Source organism: Fundulus heteroclitus, chromosome 11 (genome assembly GCF_011125445.2).
Source record: "Fundulus heteroclitus isolate FHET01 chromosome 11, MU-UCD_Fhet_4.1, whole genome shotgun sequence".
Lineage (NCBI taxonomy): Eukaryota > Metazoa > Chordata > Actinopteri > Cyprinodontiformes > Fundulidae > Fundulus > Fundulus heteroclitus.
In genome coordinates, this window is record NC_046371.1 from 35,655,861 (window position 1) to 35,680,402 (window position 24,542).

Below are 24,542 nucleotides of genomic sequence, written 5' to 3' on the forward strand. Positions count from 1 at the left end.
GTTTCTGAGTAAGAAGACTAAAAAAATAAGAATAACAGTATTTTTATGCAAGAAAAACGCTTGAATGTACAGTTGGAAAAACTCAAAATTCCTCAGGTTTCAGATCTGGATCCCAGGTTAAGAATAACAATACACATAGTCTTAAAACCATGGGGAATAACAATAATGGGTAACAGAATTTAGCTGCTGTCTGAATCTGTTTAGAGTGCATTATCTCTTCCTATTGGAATAATATATTCACATTCATTCACCTTCCTAGTAAAGTAGCATTTGGCTGTAATCATCCATCAGAGAAATTGTATTCTAAATGAGAACAAGCGGCCATCAGGCAGCCTGTGGTCCCAGCATGTTTAAACACTGACTGAGTGATGAGGAGAGGAGAACCTGCCTCATAACTGCTTTTGTCTCAATAAAAGAATTTGCACCAACTCATAAAAAATGGAACACCCAGCCACCTCCACCACCACCATCAGCTTTTTATGGGTGGCTAATCTGTAAAGATTGTATCAACTGATGGGAGGCAAAACCCACCTAGATCCCACCAGTTAAGAAGAATTCATTTGTACGCCATTTATTGTACAGGACCTAAAAAGACAGCACAAGTGTGGGGGTTGAGAGGGCAACTGAAGAGATGGAAAGCACCGAGAATGGAACATGTAGATCAGAATCAAACAGTAAAAGGGGAAAAAAAGGAAGTCCACACAGAAAGGAAGAAAAAGACTGAAAATGACAGGTGTTATCGAAGCTTCTTGTCACACTATTGATCATTTATCATGTATGTTGGCATATCAAGAAACATGTTAAATGGGTTTGAACATAAAAAAAATAGACATAAATATGTGAATAAAAGAATCTGTACGTCTGTCTTTAAAACAATCTTACTGCAGACATTTCTACATTGGTGGCTCCCTTCCACAAAGGAAACACTGTCCGACTTCTCTTCCAGTTAATGTGTGCACTAAGGGAAAACAAATGTTATCAATTATGGCCTTTTAAACGCAGGGTGTGCTTACATTTAGAGTTAGTGCAAGGGTTTCAATTGGTTATGCAGTAACATACCAGTATGTTGTCATGCAAGCGTGAACACATATGAGTACAATTCAGCCATAGGTATTTTTTTCTGAATGATCAATGAAAATTTACCAGTGACAAGGAACCCCCGGGCCAGTTGGTAGACCGATCCCACCAGTTTGGTTTCTGAAAGCTGATATTAACTATGGCATAATTTTGCCTCACATAATACATCCCCAATGGCGTTTGCGCATCAGATTAAAGATTTAAGGTATGAGCGCAAAGGTTTCAACAAATGCTGGAGCTGGAACAGGGAAAGGTTGCAGGTTGGCACATTTTTCTCCGGCCATTATATAGCAGGGGCTGTTTGTTTGAAAATAATCCTAACAGTGTGGGACTTTTCACTGAGAATTATCTAATAAAACAGAAATTACATAAATCAAATTTGTATTTTCATGACATATTATTTGAATCTGCAGCTGTGAATTCCTAACAATTTATTTTAATAACGCTTGCTTGCAAGCAAAAGAGACAACACGTGGGCGGTGGTTGGCTGCCATCAAGTGTGTTTGTGTACACGGCTGTTAAATGATAATCTCGTTAATGGCTGGCATAAAAGGTAATATTTAACACACACAGATGTGCTGCTCTGAGATATGCTCCATAAAGTGGTGAAGCACATTTCTGAAGATATATTGATAAGTCCAAAAACACAGGGGTAAGATCAAAAGCAAGGGTTGGCAAACTCTTGAAAGATGTGATGAAATTTTTATGTGGATTCTGTTGATAGCTGGTCAGCTCTCAGACTGATAGAAAAAGACTTACAAAGTTCACTTTGCCTGCCTGAGAGTCATGCTTTTTTACACCTATACATAGATGAGAAATGTTTTCTCTCTCCATTTTTTCTCTCTCCATAAAGGTTACTTTCCTAAGTTCAAATTATGCATATTAATGTGCAGTGTGTCTTTAGTTGCATTGTAGCAGAGCCGAAAACACAAAAAATAAGTAATTTTTTCAGTTATAAATCTAACATATATAAATGATGAACTCTCTTGTTGTGTTGTCTGTCCAAGTAAGTCTCAGAGGAGGGGCAGCAGGAGGGAGATGGGGTCCTGTTGGGTTAGTGAAGTGGGTCTCCTCCACTTAATGCGTGGAATAATGCTTGGCACAGTCCCACATGTCAGCACCTATTGGTGGCAGGCCCTGCTGAAATCCTCTAATCGAGGATTGCAGGTGACTCCTCATGCAGTCATCCCCTTTGTGGAGCCTCTGCTGCACCATTTAGAGCTCAAGGGCACCAGACATGTTTCAGTCAAGGAGAGTGTATGCAGGCGTGTCAGATGGAAGTGCATGTGCGAGGGGGTGGGCGTTAATGTCTGGAAGCTGATGAACATAGATGCTGACTCGAGCTTGGTGTGCAGGCGAGACATCAGGTCAGATTTGGTAGACATATATGTTGTATGTTTAGCCTACTATCATTAGAATAGTATTAGAATTTGTATTTATTCTATTCAATAGAATTAGTATTCATTTTGAAGTGCCTGCATGTAGAAATGCTTTAGCAATGCAATATTCTAAGAAATGAGGTTATGCATGTAGAAATGTTCTAGTTGCTCTTAAACAAACATGGAAAAACACACAACTTTTAAAAGGGTTTCTAAACATTCTTCGTGTCAAAATTCCAGACTTTTAAAAGCTGAAGTGTAGAAAAGTTTCAGTGTTTTTAAACACTTTATTTATAACAGACATCTTTGTAAATTTTAGTATGGAAGGATGGATGGATGGATGGATGGATGGATGGATGGATGGATGGATGGATGGATGGATGGATGGATGGATGGATGGATGGATGGATGGATGGATGGATACATTTGACAGGGAATATGCTGTGGTGATAAAAAAAAAATCAAAGCTGTATTTTCTTCTTCCCATACATCCTCACGTGAAGAAAAACCCGTAATATTTCACTCTTCTACAGAAAGCATTGGAACCTAACAGCATCTAACCTACTATCCTCCACTCTAATAGTGCCAATGAGTGGTTGCTTTCAAAATGACCCCGCCAATTTATTTAAGTAAACAGCTGATCAATACACGTCCCATTTACATGCAGCATAAACAGGCCTATACATTAACCCTTTGCATTAGGCCACCAATGTGTCCGATGCTTTTTTTTTTTTCTGCCCAGCTTGTGTTTACCAAACAGACGTCATTAATCTGCTTAAGTAAAATGTGTGCAAAGTATCCCTGTATTCCTGATGCAGTAAAAAAAAAAAAAACTCCAGGAGCTTCATCTTATTTCATCTAATTGTGGTTCACTGCCTAAGGCTGTCTGCCAGAACAACAACCCGGTTTCCTCTATTTGTTCATGGTTTTATTCCTTTAAATTAGCTATTAGCCTTAACATGTCCTCCCTGCTCAAGGGTGATAACATTTTTAAACACTGGGGTCTGATTGGCTCTGAACCACATTATGTCCCCCACCAGGTCAGAGATCTTTGTTGTGCTACAGTTTATATAAGGCATCAAGGCATCAGGGTGCCTTTACTGGGGTAAGCTATAGCACTGAGTCACACTGACAGCTTATGGCAGCCGAATCAGGTAATTAAGGCCGAACTCTAAGGAAACAGCACAGGGAGGGAGTGTGGGGGTTGGGGCAAGGCCAGCTGAGAGGGAGGGGTGGAGATTGGGTGGAGGACTTCATGATGACATCCCTACACCCTCCACCCTTTCCCCCGTTGCTCTAGGGGATTACACAATAAGTGGCAAAGCGAAGCACCGCACTGAGCATACATGTGTGCAAAAGTCCTCTCTCATGAATAATGTTAATATCCCCTCTTGGTGCTATACAGCTGCCATGTAAAGCCCAGTTTTACCCGCCTTTGATGTCAGCTCTCTGGAGGGCAAAATAAGAGTCATTTTTGAGTGGTTGATGCCAATAAATGCTGATTTACATGAACCCAAATAGAGCATAGCAACATTCGCAACCACTTGTTACTTGGCGGGCTGTGATCAATTATATTTGTGATCTGTATGTGACAAACTGACTTTGAAGGAGGAAGAAAGAAGAAAAAAAGAGTGAGAAGAACCATCCTCAACAGGTCAGTAAATGGACTAAGGCTGACTACAAAAGGCACTAACCATTTTGAGTTAGTTCATAAACACCCAAAAGAGATCACTACAACCCACAAGATAGACCATACTGGGGTTGTGCTACACCTGCTTAGCTGTGTTCAGCCAGAAAAAACACCTCAGAGTCATCTAGTGAAGTTACTTAAAACATAAAGTTAAAAAAAAATATTTCTTTATCTCTGTTGATGATTTGCATAGTTCTATTATTTAACATATCAAAAACATAACAACATAACAACCTTAAAACTGAGGCGTGAACCAAACTGTCGTGTTTGTGTACCTTTACACCCCTGGAGGACACACAGAACTGGTACTAGCACCAGAACATGTTCTACAGAGCCCTTTGGAGAGTACTCTGTTTCAACCCCTGTGTTCTCTGTCAGGAGAATAATGTAGCAAACGTCATGTGAAAACCAAGCAACCCTATACACCGAAAGAACCACAAAAAAGCACATCTAAAACTTGCGAAGAATCCACCTCTTCACATTAGGGTTAACACAATACTGTGAATTCCCACATATCATACCATTAGTGGAAATTTATATTTGGTATACAGACCTTCTTGCAACAAGAAGGACCAGTAGAAGGCCATCCGGCTAACCTGAGACAGCATGCACATTATCGTACAGAGAAATAAAAAACATTGGTCTGACGGGGACAGAAAAACTGATGCAATTGGGACCGCATGTTACAATTCACAATATGACTGCAAAAAACTGCTCTTCAGGCACTATTCCCATCTCAGCCAATTTTCAGACCCCTGTAGTGACTCTTCAATAAAGCACCCAGTGGCAAATCTAGTGACCTTTCTGGGATTATTGGAGACTGACGTTAAAGCACGAATCATTCTTTTTAACTCTCCTACAAGCATCAGGTGATGCTGTGGGCCCCTCCCCCACCCAGAGCTCAGGTGGCCAAATCCTCACACAGTAGTCCCTCCCAGATCCAGTCAGAGCCAGTCATCGCCCAGACTAATAATGAATTGTGCATGTACAAAGCCGCTGCTGAGTGATCCCCTTACAGCCATCGTGGGATGGAAATGGAAAATTTTCTCGGTTTTAAATAAGTCAGTGTATTAAAATAAATCATTGCTTTTCTATGGTTCCATTTAAAACCAAATACCATAAATAAAAAAAGAAAATCAATACAACAAAAATACATAAAACAGTAAAAAGGGTGTCTATGAAATCAGTGCCTTAAGTACCGGCACTTTTTAAATTTTACCCCTCAGAGTACCAGAACGTTTTGGGCTTTCAGTCAGTAGCCCACTCTGACCTCTCCACAGTCTTAAGCTTGTCATCTATTTGATTATTCAAAAAAAAAATGTCACCTCAAAAGAAACCTACAGTTTTAGTGCACACCGCTTACTGTACATTCAAGTGGATGTAGGTGTTTTGGAAGAGAGAGGAAAGGCAGAGGAAGAGGATCATGGCTGTGATGTTGAACTGCTCCAAAAATGACACGAACTGGAACAGAGTTGAATGATAACAGCGGCACTCTGAGCTGCTGCGCAAGAAAAATGGGGTCGGGCGAGCGTTAGTGCATCTGACGGGGAACCTGACGCTGCACAAATGCCTGTGACATGTTTCATATAAAAGGTAAGCTAAAACTGCTAAAGCAGTGTGCGTTTGTCGAGGCCAGGCCTAAATCTGAGTAGAAATATATTTTACAGAAGGAAACCATGACAGTGATAAACATTTAAATCTTGGGTCTAAAAGAGGCAAAGGGGTGACTGCTGCTCGATGAGTTGAGTAGTTGTCTGGCAGTCACAAGGTTGTGGGTTTTATTCCAGCTTCTTCTTGTCACATGTTGATGTGCCCCTGGGCAAGGCACTTAACCAAGAGTTAACTACTGATTTGCATATAAATGTATGTGTGATTGGGTGAATGCAGCTCTTGTGTACAGTGCTTTGAGTGGTCAGTATGACTGGAATAGTGCCATATCAGTTTGGTCCATTTACTTATCACATCTTTATTTTTCCATCTTACCTTTGGGGGCGACAGTGGCGCAGGAGCTGGGGCATTCGTCCTGTAACCGGCGGGTTGCTGGTTCAGACCCCCGCTCCCACCGTCACAGTTGTTATGTCCTTGGGTTAGACACTTTACCCCCTTTATCTGCTGGTGCCAAATGTATGGCAGCCTTGCTTCAGTCTGCCCCAGTCTACAATGTATTTTACCACCATCGGTGAGTGAATGGGTGAATCGCTGTAAAGCACTTTGCAGTCCTCAGGATTTGATAAAGCACAGGCCACTTTATGTCCATACTAATGTCAACTAAGTGTCAATGTGCTGTAAGCTCACTCCGTTTACAAAAACTTGTGATTAATTTACTTTAATTAAAAAAACATAGTGAGTTTATGAGGCAGATTGTCTATCCAGTAGGAAAAACTTGAGCAGCTCTCTCCTTTTATTTTCATTCTCTTAAACCCAGCAGCCCCCAGTTCTGGGGAAGGAACTGAATCTTCTTCTTTTTCTAGAGTCAATGTAGTACATTTCCTTTTGTTAGAAATAGCAAGCATGGTATTCACAGATTATCTAAGATTAAATCAAGATTATTTAAATGGTGTTTGTAATTGCTGAATAAAGCGTAATTAGATTTAAGCTTGTTATTTTGAGCACAAATTCTGGTCATAGCTAAAAGCTTGGCTAGAAAGTAAAACTCAAGTTATTCATGAGCTGGTGTTAAACCTCATGTTATCTTTCATAAACAAAACTACAATGAGGAAGCACAAATGAAATTAGTTATCTCAAGTCTTTGTTACTGCTACTCACATATTTGCCAGGGGAACGGTGGTTTATTGTTCTTGGACATCTCCGGGTCTCACCAGGTCTAAGCCTTGTGATAATTATTTTATTTACAAAACTTAAAGCTCATGAAAATATTGTTTTTATTAAGTGTCAATAGCATGGTTGCGCTTATTGTTCACTGTCCAAGATAGACGTTTAGTGATGTTAGCACCTCCGTGAAGTGGTTCTTAAATTTTTACCTTTATTTAACGCCACCGGAGCTGTTTTAGAGTAAGATCATTTTTACTAGAGATGTCCTCTTTAGTCCCTGACTTTCTGAACCTTTTGACATTACTTGACTTAGATTTCTATGTAATACTTTGAATTGCAGTGTGCACTGTTCTCAGAGAGTGTATGAGTGGCATTATTTATGTTCATTAAAGATTCCACCCACATCTACAGTACTTGCTTTGTAAACCGCTTGCCTGACTGAACTGATAGAGAGAAAAAGAGAGAGTGGATCTCAGGTAGGAAGAGATAGAGGACATTAAACCCAGCGGGGGGAGGGGGAGTGAATGGAGAGATTGGCTGAAGGAGGAAGGCTGAAAACCTCAAAATAATCTACACTACTCATATATTGCAGCATACCAGTGCAATATACCCTGAGGCCCTGCATGTGTTCAATTGGAAAATAATGTATTTGTATAGATGAAAACATGCAAAAGTAAAAATGTTATTTACTTCTTTTTCTTGATAAATACATTTGGGATTTAAGACTATTGTGGCAATGTGATCTGTAACACATCCAGGTTTTAACCTCCCTTTTCCTGAATAACTGCTGGGATGTGCTCCAGGACCCTTGCTGTACAGGAGAAAGTTTGTCCAGACAAAAGATGGACGGACTGATACATCTGACTTAGTTGGACATTACTGAGTGATGACCGTATCTGTTTTAATTAAACACAAGGCGGCTAAAATATAAGTGGAAAATTTTTTATGACAGGGATATGTTCAGCTTGTCTGTCCTTTCTCGGTTTAAACTTAAAGTCCAATCATTGCATGAAAGAAAACTGTCACCCACACTCTTTATCAAATTACTATCCAACAACAGCCGCTGCACTGTTAGACCACCCTTAAAACACCAGTACATGAAGGTATAAAAACTCTACGCTTTCCTTAGCTCCTTGCTGTAAACCACATGAAAGACACAGTGAGGTGCACTACTGGTTGATATAATATGTGGCTATTCGGAACAAACTTGCTTTTAATTAGTTCATAAATACTACAAAAAAAGGAACATAAAACTTTTTTTTTTTTTAACCCTGAACGACCCTACCAGTCAGAAAATCCAAAATTGGTGCATTTCCAATCTGTGAATACGGCAATATATGTAAATGTTACTTGGTCACGTTAACAACACCCTTCAGTGTTGAAGTTGCTACTACAGGAAGAAGATTCAATATAAGCCATTTTCAGCACCTGTGAGGTATCTAAAAAGGAAGTCAGAGGAATCACAAAAGGTACAAGATGACATTTCAAATGAAAGCTGTTTTTACAGAGCAGTGTCAGCTATTTATTCAGGTGCTACAACAGATAGCTAAACTTCGGCAGGTGATGCTCGTTTTGCTCCTCCCCCATTTTGTACTTTTGCTGTTTTGGTTATGTGATACCCAAAAAGGTTGGGTACTAAAAGGAACTATTTGCCATACATTGAAAATGCATGTCCAAACTAACCTGGAGCTGATTTAACAGGATAACAGGAATAACAGAAAATAATAATGTGTTCATATCTGCTTTTATTTGAGATAGAATTTGATTCCAATAGACTGGGCTTTGCTATTGCTAAATGAACAAAGTCACGATAAACATTATTTAAAAATGAATTGTTTTTATTCGGCAATAGAGTATAACTCAAACGGTATTTAAATTATATAGTAAAAAGGCCCAAAAACATAAATACCTATCTCACCCATTATCAAATATGATACTTCACTACAAAATTACATTTAGTAGTGCAAATGTACTGCCAAAAGGCATATAATTATTGCATGCACTTATATTTCCAAATTATTTCCAGTTGTTGATGCTATCATGGAGCATAAATTTCCAACAAATGACAAAAATTGTAAAGATAGCAATTCAATCATTCTGATAAATCATAACAAGTTTTTAAAAAGCTCACCGATGGTAAAAGCAATTTTTTATGCCAATATAATGTAGTAAAGATTAAAATGCTGACTTGTAATCCGCTCTTCCAGACTCACAGAGTGAGTCAAATATGAAATAATTTGAAACCTGTTTAACTTTACTTCTTAAAGAGAACTCAACTGAAATGTGTATGGGCATGTCAGAGCTTTACAAATACCAGAAATCAGACGTTGGCCACAAATGTGTGATCAATACATCCCCTGTCTGCATTCATTCTTTTGATTTGAAAGTCCTTGTGGTGTTTAAAGGCATAAACCCATACCAAGTGCCAAATAAAACACAAAAAAGTAATTCTTTATGAGGAAGCCATTTTGCTTCCTATTCATACAAAGCCTCAGGACACATGCGCTCATGCTATCTGCAGCAGAGATACAAAGGTGAAAAACAGGAGGCAGTTGGCAGTGGAGGGCAAATAGAAGTCCTGGGGTTAAAAAAGGATTGTGGGTCAGATGACTAGACGATGTAGCCTTTCCATTGTTGGCGCCCCTCCCATCTTGCACCTCCCATTTCCCTCTGAGGCAATATTTATTTTTTACTAGCACACTAGTCTTCGCTTTTTTCCACCATGCAACGCCTACAATGAGTACATGAATGTGTGTGGAAACATGTTTTGCTTTTATATCATCCATAAGCGTATGCAATTTCTTACATCATGGACCATTAGAAGCCCAAAAAAGAAAATGCTTTGTGATTTGGGAATATGGTTTAGAATCTAATTATTAAGTCCTGTAGAAGGCTGCCTGCTGCACCACTACAATAAATCACCCTGATGGATACACTGTCAGTTGCGAGCAACAGAGACAGACACTACTGAGAAAATGGCAGCTGTCTGCATTAGAGCTGCACTCAATCTGCACAAAGATGAGAAGCAGCTTTCATTAACCACCGTGTTTCCTGTGATAACTAAGCCACAGTACATCAAACCAGGGTTTCATTCATGTCCGTTGCCACCTCCCATTGAAGCCCTGCGTATATCCCTCATCCTGTCCGACACCTAGATCGTGTGCTTTAAACTGGCAGCTTGGTGACAGAGGGCCTTGCAAACACTGCCAGGCAGCAAAATACACAGCAACGTTTTCAGAGCGTTTAGTGCCCGGGATTAATCAAATTATAATTTAATCATCTGATCAAACAGCAATTAGCATAATCACTTCTGGGTAAGGCCTGATAGAGCGGAGACTGGAGCGGAATGGAGCTGGGGGCTAACAACGCTTTAATGAAACATTCGGCAGAATGTTTGAAAATGTTACACATTCTGGGCAGCAGGAACAGAGCTGGATTAGGAATACTAATCATCAGGGTTTGGTTCTGCCTAATGAACACGTCCAGTAAGGCAGTCAGTGGTGAAGAAATCGCCCCTGATGTCCCTAACATTTTCTAACTCATCATTCTTTATGTGGTAATTTTATAGAAAAAAATTAAATTGTTTTGGTCCAGATAGACCCTTCAGTAAAATAAAGTATTTATAGAAAATGTGCAGCTAAAGTGAAGTCAATTCATTAAAAAGTCAACTACTAAACAAAAAATTTGAGTATATTAGGGAAGTGTGCTGCTTTCACAGAGAACTGTGTTGCTCATGAACTGGGGAAATTCTTAAAGGATGTGGCTGAGGAATCATAAACTTATCAATCTTTTTTAAGTATTATATATAGAATTCAATAGTGTAAAATGTCTAGCACACTTTCACAAAACCCCTTTCATTCTACTGAATTACATTGCAGACTCGCGTTTGTTTTTTTCTAAATACCGAAACAGTAGAAGAAAATAACAGTGTAAAAAATAAACTTGTGAGAAATTTGTAAAATATATTATTGGACTTTACATTAGGCCTCAAGCCTTCAGTATGTGTGTGTGTGTGTGTGTGTGTGTGTGTGTGTGTGTGTGTGTGTGTGTGTGTGTGTGTGTGTGTTTCTGTGTTGCCCTTGTGATGGGCTGGCAAACTGTTAAAGGTGTACTCCACCTTTTTCACCAATTACTGCTGGGACAGGCTGCCCCCGCCCAGCAAACCAGTAAAGGATTAAGAAGGCAAAGAAACGGATGGATGTTAAAGGTCAATAAAAATTTATCATTCGAGAGATTTCAAAACTGTATGCTGAAATGAACACAAATGAGCCTAAATTTACATTTCTAATTCTAAATCCAGATAATTCAATTTGGTTACATGTTTGTTCACCAAGCTCAATTTTTTTAGCCAACTAAAATCTTCTGTTTTAAAAAATAAAATGTAAAAAATGAACAAAGAGTGACCAGGCTTTTTGTTTACAGCAGCTTATTCCTACACTACCTGCTCGGCCAAAGCAATGACCCACTGCCCTACTTTATGTAAAAGTCCACAGACATAAATAACACACCTAATTGTTATCCCGTTAAGTCATCGTTCTGTATAACACAAGACTGGACCAAACGGCTTTTTGTGTCAGTGCCACTACATGACAGTAAGATCTTACAGTTTCTGGCATGGCATTTTCAGAGGACAGAATGTATCACAGAAAATATCACAACTAATATGTTTATTCATCACACTGAACTATTGTTGGCTGCTGCATCTCTTTATCCTGAGAGTGACACACAAGTCAAAATTCTGTCAAAGGGAGACTTGTGGATACAGGTTTGATAACAGCTGATTACAGGTGTTAGGAAATAAAACACATGTAACCTGTGTTTCTGAGGTGGCTTATTAGTTGGGACAGAAAACACATATAATAAGCATCTGGATTGAGTATGATTTCCTTCCTTTAAGATCCACCAAATGAGCCAGAGAAACACTGGAGTGCTGTTTTTGTCAGCTGTATAGAGCATCGAGTAACTACTGAGCATGGCCGATCAGCTGGCTGCAATAAAACTCCTCTACTTTTCTGTCACAAAAAAACAAAAAGTATCAGTTTTGAATATTTCCAGTCACAAAAAGAAACACAGACACATGGTAAGGAAAACAAGTGAGCGTCCTTCACCATTCTTGTTGAGCAATGTTTTAAGGCTACAGCTGGTAAGCCACGAACAGTATATCTGACAAGCTGGCAAAAATAAATACCTTTGATGACACTATTGTAACAGTAATAAAATATTCTGTTATTTGCAGTAGGAAGAATAATTGTTATATTTCTGTTTTAAATAAAAGCAATTAGATTTGGCTATGTTTTACTTTTACAAAATTTGTTGTTTTACTTTTACAAAATTTGTATCTTTGGTGTAAATACTATGAACCTAGTATGGGAGTTTACCTCAATGTTTATCATACCAAAAGACGCTTAAACAGTCCCCTAGCTCATCTCTATTAAGGCTTAATGAACAATATTTTCCAGGCTAAAAGCCTGGCAATATCTACAATATTTGGGGTGTTTTTTATACTAGCCCTTTTTATCTTGTCTCACACTGCTTAGATAAAAAAAAAAGTGTTTGTACCAGTTCCTGCCGACTGGCATTCTGTTTTTACAGTACTATGATAAAAAAAAATAGGTCTTGTTTCATCAACTTGTTTCTGGAAGACCAAGCCTATGTGATACAACTCTTTATGTTTAAAAGCAAAATAAGAAGAGTCGACTCTGTGTGTCCCTCTTCCCCCTCTTTTGCTGCTTCACTACACACTATCATCTCCTTAAGCATTCCAGTCTGGGTTAAATGAAACCTTTAACAGTTCAATGTGCATCCATTAACATATGCTTGAGTCTGCACACAGCCAAGTCGAGGCATATGTACGCACTGCGGAGCCTCAACGAAACTAAAAAGAATCTTGACCCGATGGCACAACAAATCCCAGTATGATAAGTTCACTCTGTCCACCAAATGAGTGAGTCACTAATTCTTTCTGATGTTCCATCTTCGGCATCTTATTAGAAAAAAATAACAATTTGCCTACTTATTACTGCCATCTACAGCACTAACTATGATACATCTCAAAGTAAAGCATATTTACAGCTTCCCACAGTTTGCATGTATTAAAGTCTCTTTTAAATAAAAGTGCATTTTTGATTAACAATGTCATGGTATTAGAAGTATCAGGACTGAAACCAATAAAAAACATGACCAGCATTTTATTCAAAGAAGCATTTTGAAGCTTTGCTCCCTGTGGCCTACATTGAGTTGACTGGTGTGCTGATTTTAAAGTGCAACTGAAGAGCTGAGCTTGGCTGTTGTTTGCTGATGTGTGTTGCTGTGACTCTGTCATGCCCTCCCGCCTCTATGCGAAGAGACAGATGTAAACCAAAAGATGTGGATGTTCAGAGACCCACTTTCCCACTGGCCCTCATACGACCTCTAAACATCATTGTTTTGACTGGTGATTATTGGTTAAAACGATAAGATAGGACAGAACACTGTGTCTAAGAAGAAAAAATGCTGTAAAACAAACACTTTTGAGGAAACATACATCAAAGATAATCCTCTGCAATATTGCTGTCATACAAAAAGTTTGTATCAAAGGGACTTAAAAACTTAAAGGTGTTGTGATAAGGATTCTTACTGGAGCATCTATATTAACATGTCTGAAAGCCGGTTTTAAATGGCTCTGAACTTATGGTGGAAAATTATTAACATTAACATTTTTGGAGGCTTCCTAATTAATCATAATGAATCATATTTTATCAAAGGGCCATATTTGACACAAGCAAAGTTTAAATAAATATTGTTGAATGACTGATTTGATGAATGGACATTTATGTGAGTCTTTATCTATTTATTTTGACTCAGAACCCCATCATCTGGTCCTCTGTCAGTTGCCTACGACTTTGTCCTTTACCAGGATTGTTGTAGCTAATGTTAGCTCTGGTGTCCGTGCTCACAGCAACATGTTTTGCATAGGAGTGAGGTGATAGTGTTTGGTTGAAGGACAGTGGTGCTTAAAAACTCTTTGTTTACAATTTGCCCAGAATTATGTTCTATTCAAGCTTCTCCAGCAAAGTTTTAAAACAAGTAAAAACTTTCCTCTCAACAAGTCAAGCAATGCAGTCTCGTCTTCCATCGCTGTTCACCAACCTTATCTCTTAATGTATGCCATGCATATTTAAACTTAGGTGCAATACTGTGACCTACCAGGCTAAAGGGTGTTACCAGTATGCAGGAATTCAGAGAGATTAAAATGTCACAATAACATGCATTGTTTCTTAGTATATTTTTTTCATGTTACTAATAAATGTAAATGTTAACGTCTATGCTCCAGTCTGAACCAGAATGAATGAAGAGCATTCTGTAAAACATTAAGTACTGTCATGTCTGTGAACTGTGTGTGTAAGTTATGATGCTTCAAATTCTGCTAATCGTGTGTGTGTGTGTGTGTGTGTGTGTATGTGTGTGCGCGCGCAAGCGCTTACAGGTAAGCAGATTGTGAAATATTTCTTAGAATAATTTAAATGAACCATCATGTCACCCTTTTTCATAGTCACATGGATCTTTAAGTTCAATGCTATATGGACAATCTAGTATTGACCCCAAGTGGTCAAACAATTAATCAGAAATTAGGTCATGTTGCCTTTACTTGGAGCCACTTCAAGCATTTTGCATGCTGAGGTGACAAAGTCCCCAGTGTGTCTGCACATTGCAGTTTGAGATTAACTAACTGTGGCAAAATTAGCAAAGCATTGGGAACAACTTTATTTGATATATTTGAAGAGACCAGCATCCACTAAATGGTACCCTTGCAATCATCAACGAGAAAAACTGCAAGTGACAAACATAAGCAACACAAAATATTTTGCTGCACTAACAATTCCGAACAGTAATACAATATTTCTTGGTAGTAGTCTATAAACCACATAAAGTTTTATTCAGAAGAAGCAATTTTTTTTATCTTGCTCTTTAAGATAGGGGTACTTTTTCAAAAAATTTCCATTCCATTCCAGCCAATGAGAGACTGATGACTAAGGCATTGTAAGTACCTCACAAATTTCTACTCTTTCAGGGTCAGGTGCCATGAATGTTGAGTTTGTAGATCGACCAGACCAATGCCAGGGAGCCACGTGGTGAAGTGAATGACAGTTTAAAGAAAAAACAACAAGGAAAAAACATACAGACTGGGTAGTAGGGCTGGACGATATAGAAAAAAAGCTTATCAAAAAGCTTATTAAAAAAAATGCATATTGATCGATATCGATAATTATTGAAATATTTAAAACCATATTTTATGTGCAGCTCTGCCTGGACATTTTATGATATTGCTAAATGATTTAATTTTAATAAAGAACACAAACACAGAATTACAATTAAATCTTTATTTAACCAACTTTTTTAACCACAGCTGAATTTTTTTTAAAGAAAAATAACTTAAGAGACCTGAGTTATGTAATTAAATAATGACAAAGAATAAACTAAAGTGACCAGTAAAATGACCAAAATAAATATACCAAATAAATAAATAAAATAGCCTATTTAGGTGGGAATAGTACACTAGTTACTTCTCAGGTTTCATAATTGAGAGGCTGACGCAGGGCTGAGGTCCGAGGTTGTGGCGTGGGAAGACACAGGTTGCAGCTCATTTTGCACTGATTCCCTGAACTAGTTGCACAATTTAGGGAGCGCTTTTAGAGAAAAACTTGCATCCCGTAACTTTATATCGCGGATCAAGAGTGGCGAGTAATTGTTTGAAGCCAGGTTTTTCAACTGCAGACAACAGCAGCATATCCATCACTATGAAGCAGGTTACTGCATGCGTGATGTCCTTATGCCGCTTGGACGCTTTGTCATTTTATCACAGTTTAGCTGCTATACCTGCTTTGTTTTGGAAGAACTTCCAGAAGATTCCTACGAAGACGCGGAGCGGCAGCGGGGCTGACACAGCTCGCGCTGCTGCTTACGTGATGAAACAAGTTGGTTTGCGTTACCAGACTTTGTTTTTACCGGTTCCTTGCAAGTTTTACAAATCACTGTGGTTTATTTCTGTCAGGCTGGCGAACTAGTAAAACCCTGTTTTAGGAAAGTTTCCTCCAGTTCTCCTTGCTGCAACATATTCACATGCTCTGTGTTGTGGTTTGAGAGGGCGGCGCTTTGTGACGTCGTGCCTGGGTCCACGATTACGATTGGTCGAGAGGAAGTAGTGACTGTAGCATCAACTAATATGATAGGCTAATAGGAAGGAAGGAAAAATGTCTCTATCAAAATTTGATCAACCCTTTTTTTCCTATCGCGCCACACGTCTATCGATCGATATATATTGTTATTGAATTATCGTCCAGCCCTACTGGGTAGGCAAAGACATGACAAGGAACAAACCAGAGCAGGGATGGCATGATGGAGGACCTGACAATCAGTGAGAGTGAGCTGGCAGAATAAATAGGTGAGGAAACAGAAGGAAAGGCAGGTGGAGCAATTAGCACAGGTTATAGATATGAGGGTAATTAGGCTGAGGGAGAGAGAGAACAATGGTATGACTGGGACCCGAGGAAAACAGAACCTAACAAGAATAACAGACTCTGAAAAAATAAACTCCATATCTAAACAGGCAGAAGGAAAAAGATCTAACAAAAACAAGAATAACTAACTAAAATCCATAGTAAACAGAATACAAAATAATGACAAGGACCAAAAAGAGAAGAACAGCATCTACAGCAGGGGTGTCAAACTCATTTCTATATAGGGCCACTTTGGCGTCATGAAGTCATTACAAGGGCCGGTTGCACGTGTGTAGACGATACTTTTCATTTCATAATTTCATTCCAGTTCACATAGAAGTATAAAAAATGCACAGTAACATAAAAGTAGCAACCTTAGGCCGTTTATACAGTTTATCTGCAAAAAACGTTGATATTGGGGTGAGTTACACTTACAGGAAGCACAGATTTAGCCATTTTATACACTTTCAAAGGATATATGCCTCTACTTTATTATTTTTGGCTCTTGAGGGCCGGATTATTTACCTTGACGGGCCGGATTTGGCCCGCGGGCCTTGAGTTTGACACCTGTGATCTACAGCCTAAACAAACAGCACTATAAGGTGAAAACACTGACAGAGCTGGAACTGGAACCGGAACTCCCCAGGAACCTAAAGTTAATCCAAGGCCTGGGAATTATGACATAAGGTCAGAAATCAGCTTCTCTCACTGACTCATTCATCCAGATTTCAGTGGCTATAATGAATTTTCTTGTAGGTTCCATGGAGGCCCTACCCCTGCATGCCTTCATCATATTCATCACACATTTAGCTCCTTCAATTACATTGGTCACAGGAATCTCACAGACCTATTTGACTGTCAGATTGGCTCATGCTTAGAACTCCAGGAACACCCCAGTAAATTAGAATATATGTTCCTATAAGGCTCATTTGTCAGCTAAAATGAAAATACGAATTTTACCTTAAGTAGGTGTTAAATATACTTGTTACTATGCCAACATTTCTGTAATAAAAATGTTTTTTTACTCGTTTGATGTCATATTCTGGTCTTAAATGCCATGTTCTCATTACCTAGAAGAGGACTAAGACGTTCGGAAATGGGTAATGCGCGCTAACCACTGCGTCACCGAAGCATGTCCATAAAAGAACTTTTCAACAGAATTCTAATTATTGAATATGTTTTTGGAAGAAGTCCCATTTTTATTGGAGTCATGAGCAATTAAAATAGTAAAACAAAAAAATCAGTCAGTAAAAACTCTTTATCAAATTTTAATATCAATATTTTAGCAAGTGACTGAAATTGATCCCAGCAATATTATCTGTCTCTATTTCATGTTAGTATATTTACAATGTTGATTTTTCATCTGCTTAAAGATTAAAGCTAATTACCAGGGACATACCAACTGCTCTGTGGGAGATGGCTGATTTTAAGCTTGACTGCCTTAATTTTTGACTAACAGATATTCTAATTAAAATTTCAGTTTTATTCATTTTTCCTTGATTTAATTACATTTTTATTATTTTGTTATATTACAACCACAATTGTAATTTTTACTTGGATTTTTTGTTACAGTTCAACACAAAACACAACAAAATCTCATTGTGAAATGGAAAGAAACTAACATATGGTTATAAAATGTTTAGCAAATACAACCTTAAATGCATGGTGCCCATTTATATCCAGTCCTCTTTAGTAGGATACGGCAAAATAGATTTTGCTGACCAAGAGTTTAAGTCTTAGCTTACTAAGAATAAGATTGCTAGTAAGTTATATGTAACAACTATATGCAGTTGTTACATCTATCTATATATCTATATATCTATATATATATATATATATATATATATATATATATATATATATATATATATGTATCGGAATAGACTGAAACGAAGGAAAGCCTGGGAAATCATGTCTAACTCTACAGAAAGGTTTTATTTACTGACTAATATGTTAGACATAGCTGTGTGATTTAACTTCAAGTGTTGAACAAAATTAATAGTTCTATAATGTGATATACTTTTTAACTTTACAGCGATACATCTCTCCAACTCTGTGCTATTTTATAGAAAACACACTTTTGTTTGTTTGTTCTCCATAATGGAAAAATGTTAGTATAAATGCAGTGAAATTACTAAGTCATCCAGAAATTAGAAACTTTTTGTTTAAATCAAGAACACCCTGCCCCACCCCAGGAACACAACAGAAAAATGAAAACTTTGCATCTCATTATCATAACTATCTTTCCATGGTTATCACATATGGTAAATGTTCTGTACCTATTATCAAGTCAGAGGACCCTAAAGCACTTAACATGACATTCATCCAGCTCAAATTAGAGCTGCTGCTTCTCGCATCGGAATGAGCTGGTTGAGAAAGTCTGGGCATTAAGGACGCCCCCTGGGTGCCTCCCTTTGGGGGTTTTCTGGGCGCGTCCCACTGGAAGGAGACTGCCTGGAAGACCCAGAACTTGCTGGGGGAACTGCATATCCCATCTGGCCTGGGAATGCCTTGGCGTCCCCCAGAATGAGCTGGAGGATGTCGTAGGGAGAGGGATATATGGGTTTCTCTCCTGGACCTGTTGTCCCTGCGACCCGATCTCGGGCAAGCAGAAGACGATGGATGGATGGACGGACAGATGGATGGATGGATCAATATGACTGTTGTTGCTGCTTTAGAAAAATTGAAAAGTCATTAAACTTGTTATAAATAGTTATAATAGTGTTCAAGTTCCTAATGTAGTCAGATGTAAAATTTTGTTTTCCTTTAGTTGTAACTGAAAAATCTACAGAAATCACAAAAATCAAATATTTGAATCAGAACTGCAACTAGTGCAACTCTAAAAGTAATTTTAGGATAGCTCTTGTTCTGGGAATGGATGTCCTGTTATACTTTCTGACCAGATTTGTACCATCTTCACTCAGCCATGAGCAAAAGTCTGACCTAGGCATGTGAAAATTAACAAATTCCTGGATGTACATGTGTACACCACCTGTGCATCGGTACTGCAGCCAAGATTCAGTGCTGAGAAGATAATATCTAGATTCAATAAAAGCTTGTTTTTGGTAAAATCCAATTGACTCAGATGAAAGATTAGGTTTGTGAAAGAAGTTCTGTGGGACCTTTCTTCTGCTGTGCTGCAGTATTGTTTTCTCAGCAGTACTAACATCTACAGTTAGCTAGTAAGCTTTACTTATTTTTTCATGTTAAGAGTATAGAAACCCTTTTCTGCCTACTGCTGAGATGCTGAAAGGCTAAAAATGACATTGTCTTATGGTCGATTTTTCGTGGTGTTGGGAGCTCATTGATATGCAAAATAATACAAGGTCCTCTCACAAAAGAAGTTTTATACATATCATGTGTCACTGATATGTTGGATCACTGGCAGCATTTTAAGATACATATCATTCCTGCCCCACAGCACAGCTACACAACCCTAGCATGAACCTCACTTTAGAGAGTGCTTGCTTTTAGTCTTCTTCTCCAGAATTCAGTACTGTTGCGGAAACAAATGAAACCCACAATCTGTCAGAAACACATTCCAGATGGAAATGTTGTCCCTGCAGGACTATGGGAACAGAAAACTATTATCAGAAAGGGGACAGTTCAGAAGCTACACATAACTTGACCAGTCACTATGATCAATAAGCTGCTTGCAGCCCATCTAAAAACACTGAAGGCAATTGATAAGACATTTTCATGACAACTTTATCTCCTGTCTCTGGGCTTGACTGACTCTAATCCTTGTTTCTATCAGGATTAATATCAGTCTAACTGATGATGACAGCTAACTCACGTGCCAAAATAAAGGACCTGGCAACCAGTTTATTTTGCAGTCTGTTCCTACACTCCGATGCAATGAAATTATAAACAACATTACACATTTTTGATAATATGAATAAAAGCTTGAATCCCTTAATGTAGGCCTTTCCGTTCTAAACAGAAAACTATATTGTTGCAGCGTATTTCAAACCCAACTGAGAAGCATCACTGTATATTTACAGAGCTTATTAGGGTCCAGTGGAGCGTATGCTCGAGTCCCCCGCACTCCTCCCTCAATTGTCCCCTGTGCGGCTGGGCAAAAACAACATTATGCCACTTCCCCAATTCTGTCTGTCCCCTAATAACCAGAATATTGTTTCTATTACGTTTGCAGTTTTAATAGGCGCTTTTGCGAGAGCACTTCAAAGGCTTGAGCATTGCTGAAGTGAACTCCACAGCAGCTTTCACTCTCTGCAGCTGTGAAATGGTCATATCTGCTGGAGATGAGCTTGCAAATGTGTCCTTAAATTAGCAAATATTTCAGAGCTAAACAGGGGGAAATACATGTGACGGGCTCACAAATGTTCATAGCTGATGGTGAGTTTTTCCTCTTTTTATACGTTCTTATTAACCGGCAGAATACGTGCCTTCATGGAAAGGCAGAAAAAAATAAATCAATTCAATCGTTTACCCAAATCAGACCAAGTACTTACATGTAATCATCCAGGGGGTAATTGTAATGAAAGAGTAAGGGTTATAATATAGCGGAAAGCAGTGCTCAGGTCACCTGAACTGAGTGCAGTGTTTTCCCTGCCCAAAGCCCACACTGCAGCAGCACTCATTACCTGGGTCTCCATAGAGACAACCTCAGCAGCCTGCACTGGACCAGAGCTCTAAAAGCTTTCATTTCGTAGAGCTACAGCTCTCAGTCCAAAAGAGGTGCAAAATAAATGATTGTGACGGAAGCTGCTCACCAGCCCTAATCTCTGCTGGCCTATTCAACCACAACAAACAGGCAGCAGAAACAATGCTATCTGGGATCAGCAGTCACAGCTTCTTATTGTGTCAATGCTGAATAAAAATGGGAAGAAAATACAAAGGGAAGCTTGGTTATGGTGCGTCTGAGTGCTTAATTATTTGAAAAAGCTACATTTAATTCTTTGAATCGACACAGAAGGCCTGTGTCAAATTGAGCGAGATTTTTGAAGCAGAGACAAATTTAACACTTTTACAAGATCCCTGTCTGCCATTCAAAGTTTCCCTCTGGATGTCTGTAGCAGCAGCCATTTTGCAACACTGTTGCCTGGACCAAAGAGACTGAAAAAGCCATTCCCCCAGCCAAGCAAACAGAGGTTTGAGCTCGGTACAGAGGGAGACCTGCAGCGACCACATTCTTTGTTTCAGGAAACTGTCTTGCTTTTTCTTCCAGAAAATGCCGTTTGCTTTTTTTTTTTTTTTTAACTCTCCCCTGCAAATAACGCTCGTCTTCTCTGAGCCCTTAGCATGGCCACAAAATGGTTTGCCTGTCATGTTTGCTTGACGCACAGTCCTCTGATCTCAGTCCACACTGTGACCACTTTTAACCCCCCGTCTTTCCATTTTACCTCCCAGAAGACCTTTTGAAAATCATCCTTTTCATTTTAACTGATATCTGCCCCCCAACACACGTAAATCCCACCCTCTACACCACTGTGCCTTGTCCCCCTCACAGCCCCCTCCTTCTCAATTCTTGTATTCGCCATAATTTTTAAATAAAGTAATCCTTGTTCCAAAATAAGCACAAAGCTTCTCATCCAGTCTATCTTTTGTGGGCTTTGCTGTGCTCAAAACAGTATTTGGATTCATTTAGTGAGTTGTGTACTTAGGCAAGGGTTATAAAGGGCTTGTCTTCTTTTTTTCCCCCCAATTCAAAATGACTCCATGTCTGTGCTTCTAATATGGCGGGTGCAATGCCGGAAAAAAAGCGCAGCCAACCTATATATTCCTTTTTTTGTTCTTCAGATACAACCTATGTTTCAGGAAAAACATGCAGACATGCAATCACATGTCACAGCAATTTGTTACTAAGCAAAATGATAAAAATGCATGCTTGTATTGCAAAATGCATGTAAATTGATCCGATTTTATTCAAAATACTTGTTTCTTTCAAAGAATGAATTTGTTATTCTGAAATCGAACATTTGTTTTGGCCATATAAGGGGAAATAACTGATTTGTCTGAAATACATTAGAAGGGCCCGTTTAAGATTTAAACAATTGCTGATTACACCAAGTGATCATTGAAATTAGATAAAATATTTTTTTTAGCTAAACAATATTTTTCACGAGGCACAATTTATGTGTAAAATGTATTAGATGCTCTTAATTTGCATGCTAGGCTTTTATAAATGCAGGAACATCCACACAGAATGAGGCCCTGTGCTCTTTTAGGAGGGAGAATAAATAACCTCTTACAGAGGCTACTCAGAATAAAGCTAAATAATTATTAGATACTGTTTAAACCTTAATTTTAATGTTTAATTGAAGGATTTAAATATTATTTTTGTAAATGCATTGTTACATCTGCAACACAGGCTGCACCTTCCACCTGTCTACATTTTTTTTCTTCTCCATCTTTCTGCTTCTGTCCATTTTGGTTATTTGTAAATGTTGAACATGCAGAAATACTGAACCAATTTTACACTTGAGCTCCATGAGGGTTACTGCGGACTGAACTGTCAACCCCCCCCCCCCCCCCCCCCCCCCCCCCCCTACAGTGCCCACAGCCTGTGACAGGACATAGCAACAGCCTGGTTCTCATCTGTTCGATTGTAAAGCACCACAAAAAAAGGAATAATCGAATTTCCCTGCAGACCTGCACCAGGATTGTGCAGGCTGCTGTTTAACGCTGGGATAATTAGGCTAAAGTTGAAGTTCCAATGTGCGCATAAGCATCACTCACCATTCAAGATGCACTGGGAAAAGATGAGAGCCAATATCCACATGCCCCGCTCCGTTCAATATCCAATTTTTATGCTTTTTCTTCTTCTCTTCCCGCACTCTTTCTTGTTATTTCCCCGTTGTTTTATCTCTTCAACAAGTCAATTGCAGTGAAAGAAAGCAAAGCTTGCAAATCTATTTCCCTCTCTCTGGTTCTGTCTCTCTCTCGCTCAATCCTGCACGTTGAGAGGAAGAAGAAGAAGATGAAGAGGAGGAGGTCTGAGCTCCTTCCTGCTGCTGATTGTCTCCTGGTAAAACCGCAGATATTGTATAAGATCCACAGCTGTGCGTCTCTTCCCCCCTGTGCCGCCGTTTGGACTGACCGCACCAGACCGCACCGCTCCGGGCCTCAGAGCAGCCGTCCGCCCGTATCGGAGCGCTGCTCTGCGGGGATCATGAGCGAGCTCGGCTCGGTGCGCTCCGGTCCAGGTGAGCTGTGCCGACACCTCCGCTGTTGCTGCTGAGTCAGAGGCTGGAGACGCATAGGAGAAAGTGCCTTTTTGCGCACACCCAACTCCCAACAGTTAAAATAAAAAAACAAAACAAAAACAAAGCCTTTAAAATAAAGAAAATAAACTATATACTGTAAAATAAATTTAGAAGTGTGAAACCAGATGTCATCCCAGCCAGAAGATGAAAGTTGGGGGGGAAAAAAACATCAGAGGATGGAGATGATTGTTAGCTGCGCTGGAAACTCCTCTCTTCGCCGCCTCTCTCCGTCCGCGGAGCAACAAGCACACGCATCTTCCACGCACACACTGCGCACTCTCTGGTCCCTGCGCTCAGAACCTGCCCTGCCTCAGAGCGCGGTGGAATAAACCCGCGCCTCCTTCTCCGCAGACGCTTTTGTCCCTCTCCATTGCCTTAAAGGTGCAGGGGGTGGGGGTTAGAAGGGGGAGCGCGCAGCTGAGCCTTTGAAGGAGCGTTAAAAAAGCAAGAATTTTTTTTTTTTCCTATATCACAGAGATGACAGATCAAGGTGCCCCTCTCAGGCAGGGCTGCGTAGGTGAGAGAGATCTGGCTCAATTTAGGACATCCTTTTATGGTTTGCCTGCACCGCTGGTGTGAAGGGCTAAAGGAAGGAGGTTGGGAGAGGGAGTGATGTAGCCTACACCTGACTTGATTAAATAGAAGCATTTAGGAGTGAGAAGAAAAAAATATACTAAATTACCTCAATTGAGAGGATCTAAATCCTCACTTTTAAATAAATTTGTTGCCTGGATAATTCATGACCCCCTGGGGCGTTTTGGGGTATCCTTCCAGCTGTAACCCCCTGCATTCATTAATTGACCTTGACAAATATGAATAGCAATCCCCCCCAGTGCACCAGGGGGCATCAAACAGCAGCCATGTCACCCCTCCTCAGCGCCCTCCGTTAGTTCAAGTCCATTCAAACTGCAGAGGAGGA

General features: G+C 39.4%; 1 protein-coding gene across 2 annotated transcripts in view; it reads right to left on the minus strand.

The window, feature by feature from the left end:
• Positions 1-24,121, minus strand: part of dscama (Down syndrome cell adhesion molecule a) — a 129,693-nt gene extending 105,572 nt beyond the window's left edge. For both annotated transcript variants that reach the window (XM_012865221.3, XM_012865219.3), the window contains exon 1: positions 23,097-24,121. In XM_012865221.3, the coding sequence (XP_012720675.1) occupies positions 23,097-23,139 (43 nt within the window). In that variant the 5' untranslated portion in view covers positions 23,140-24,121. The remainder of the gene's footprint in view (positions 1-23,096) is intronic.
• Between the last annotated feature and the right edge of the window lie 421 nt (positions 24,122-24,542).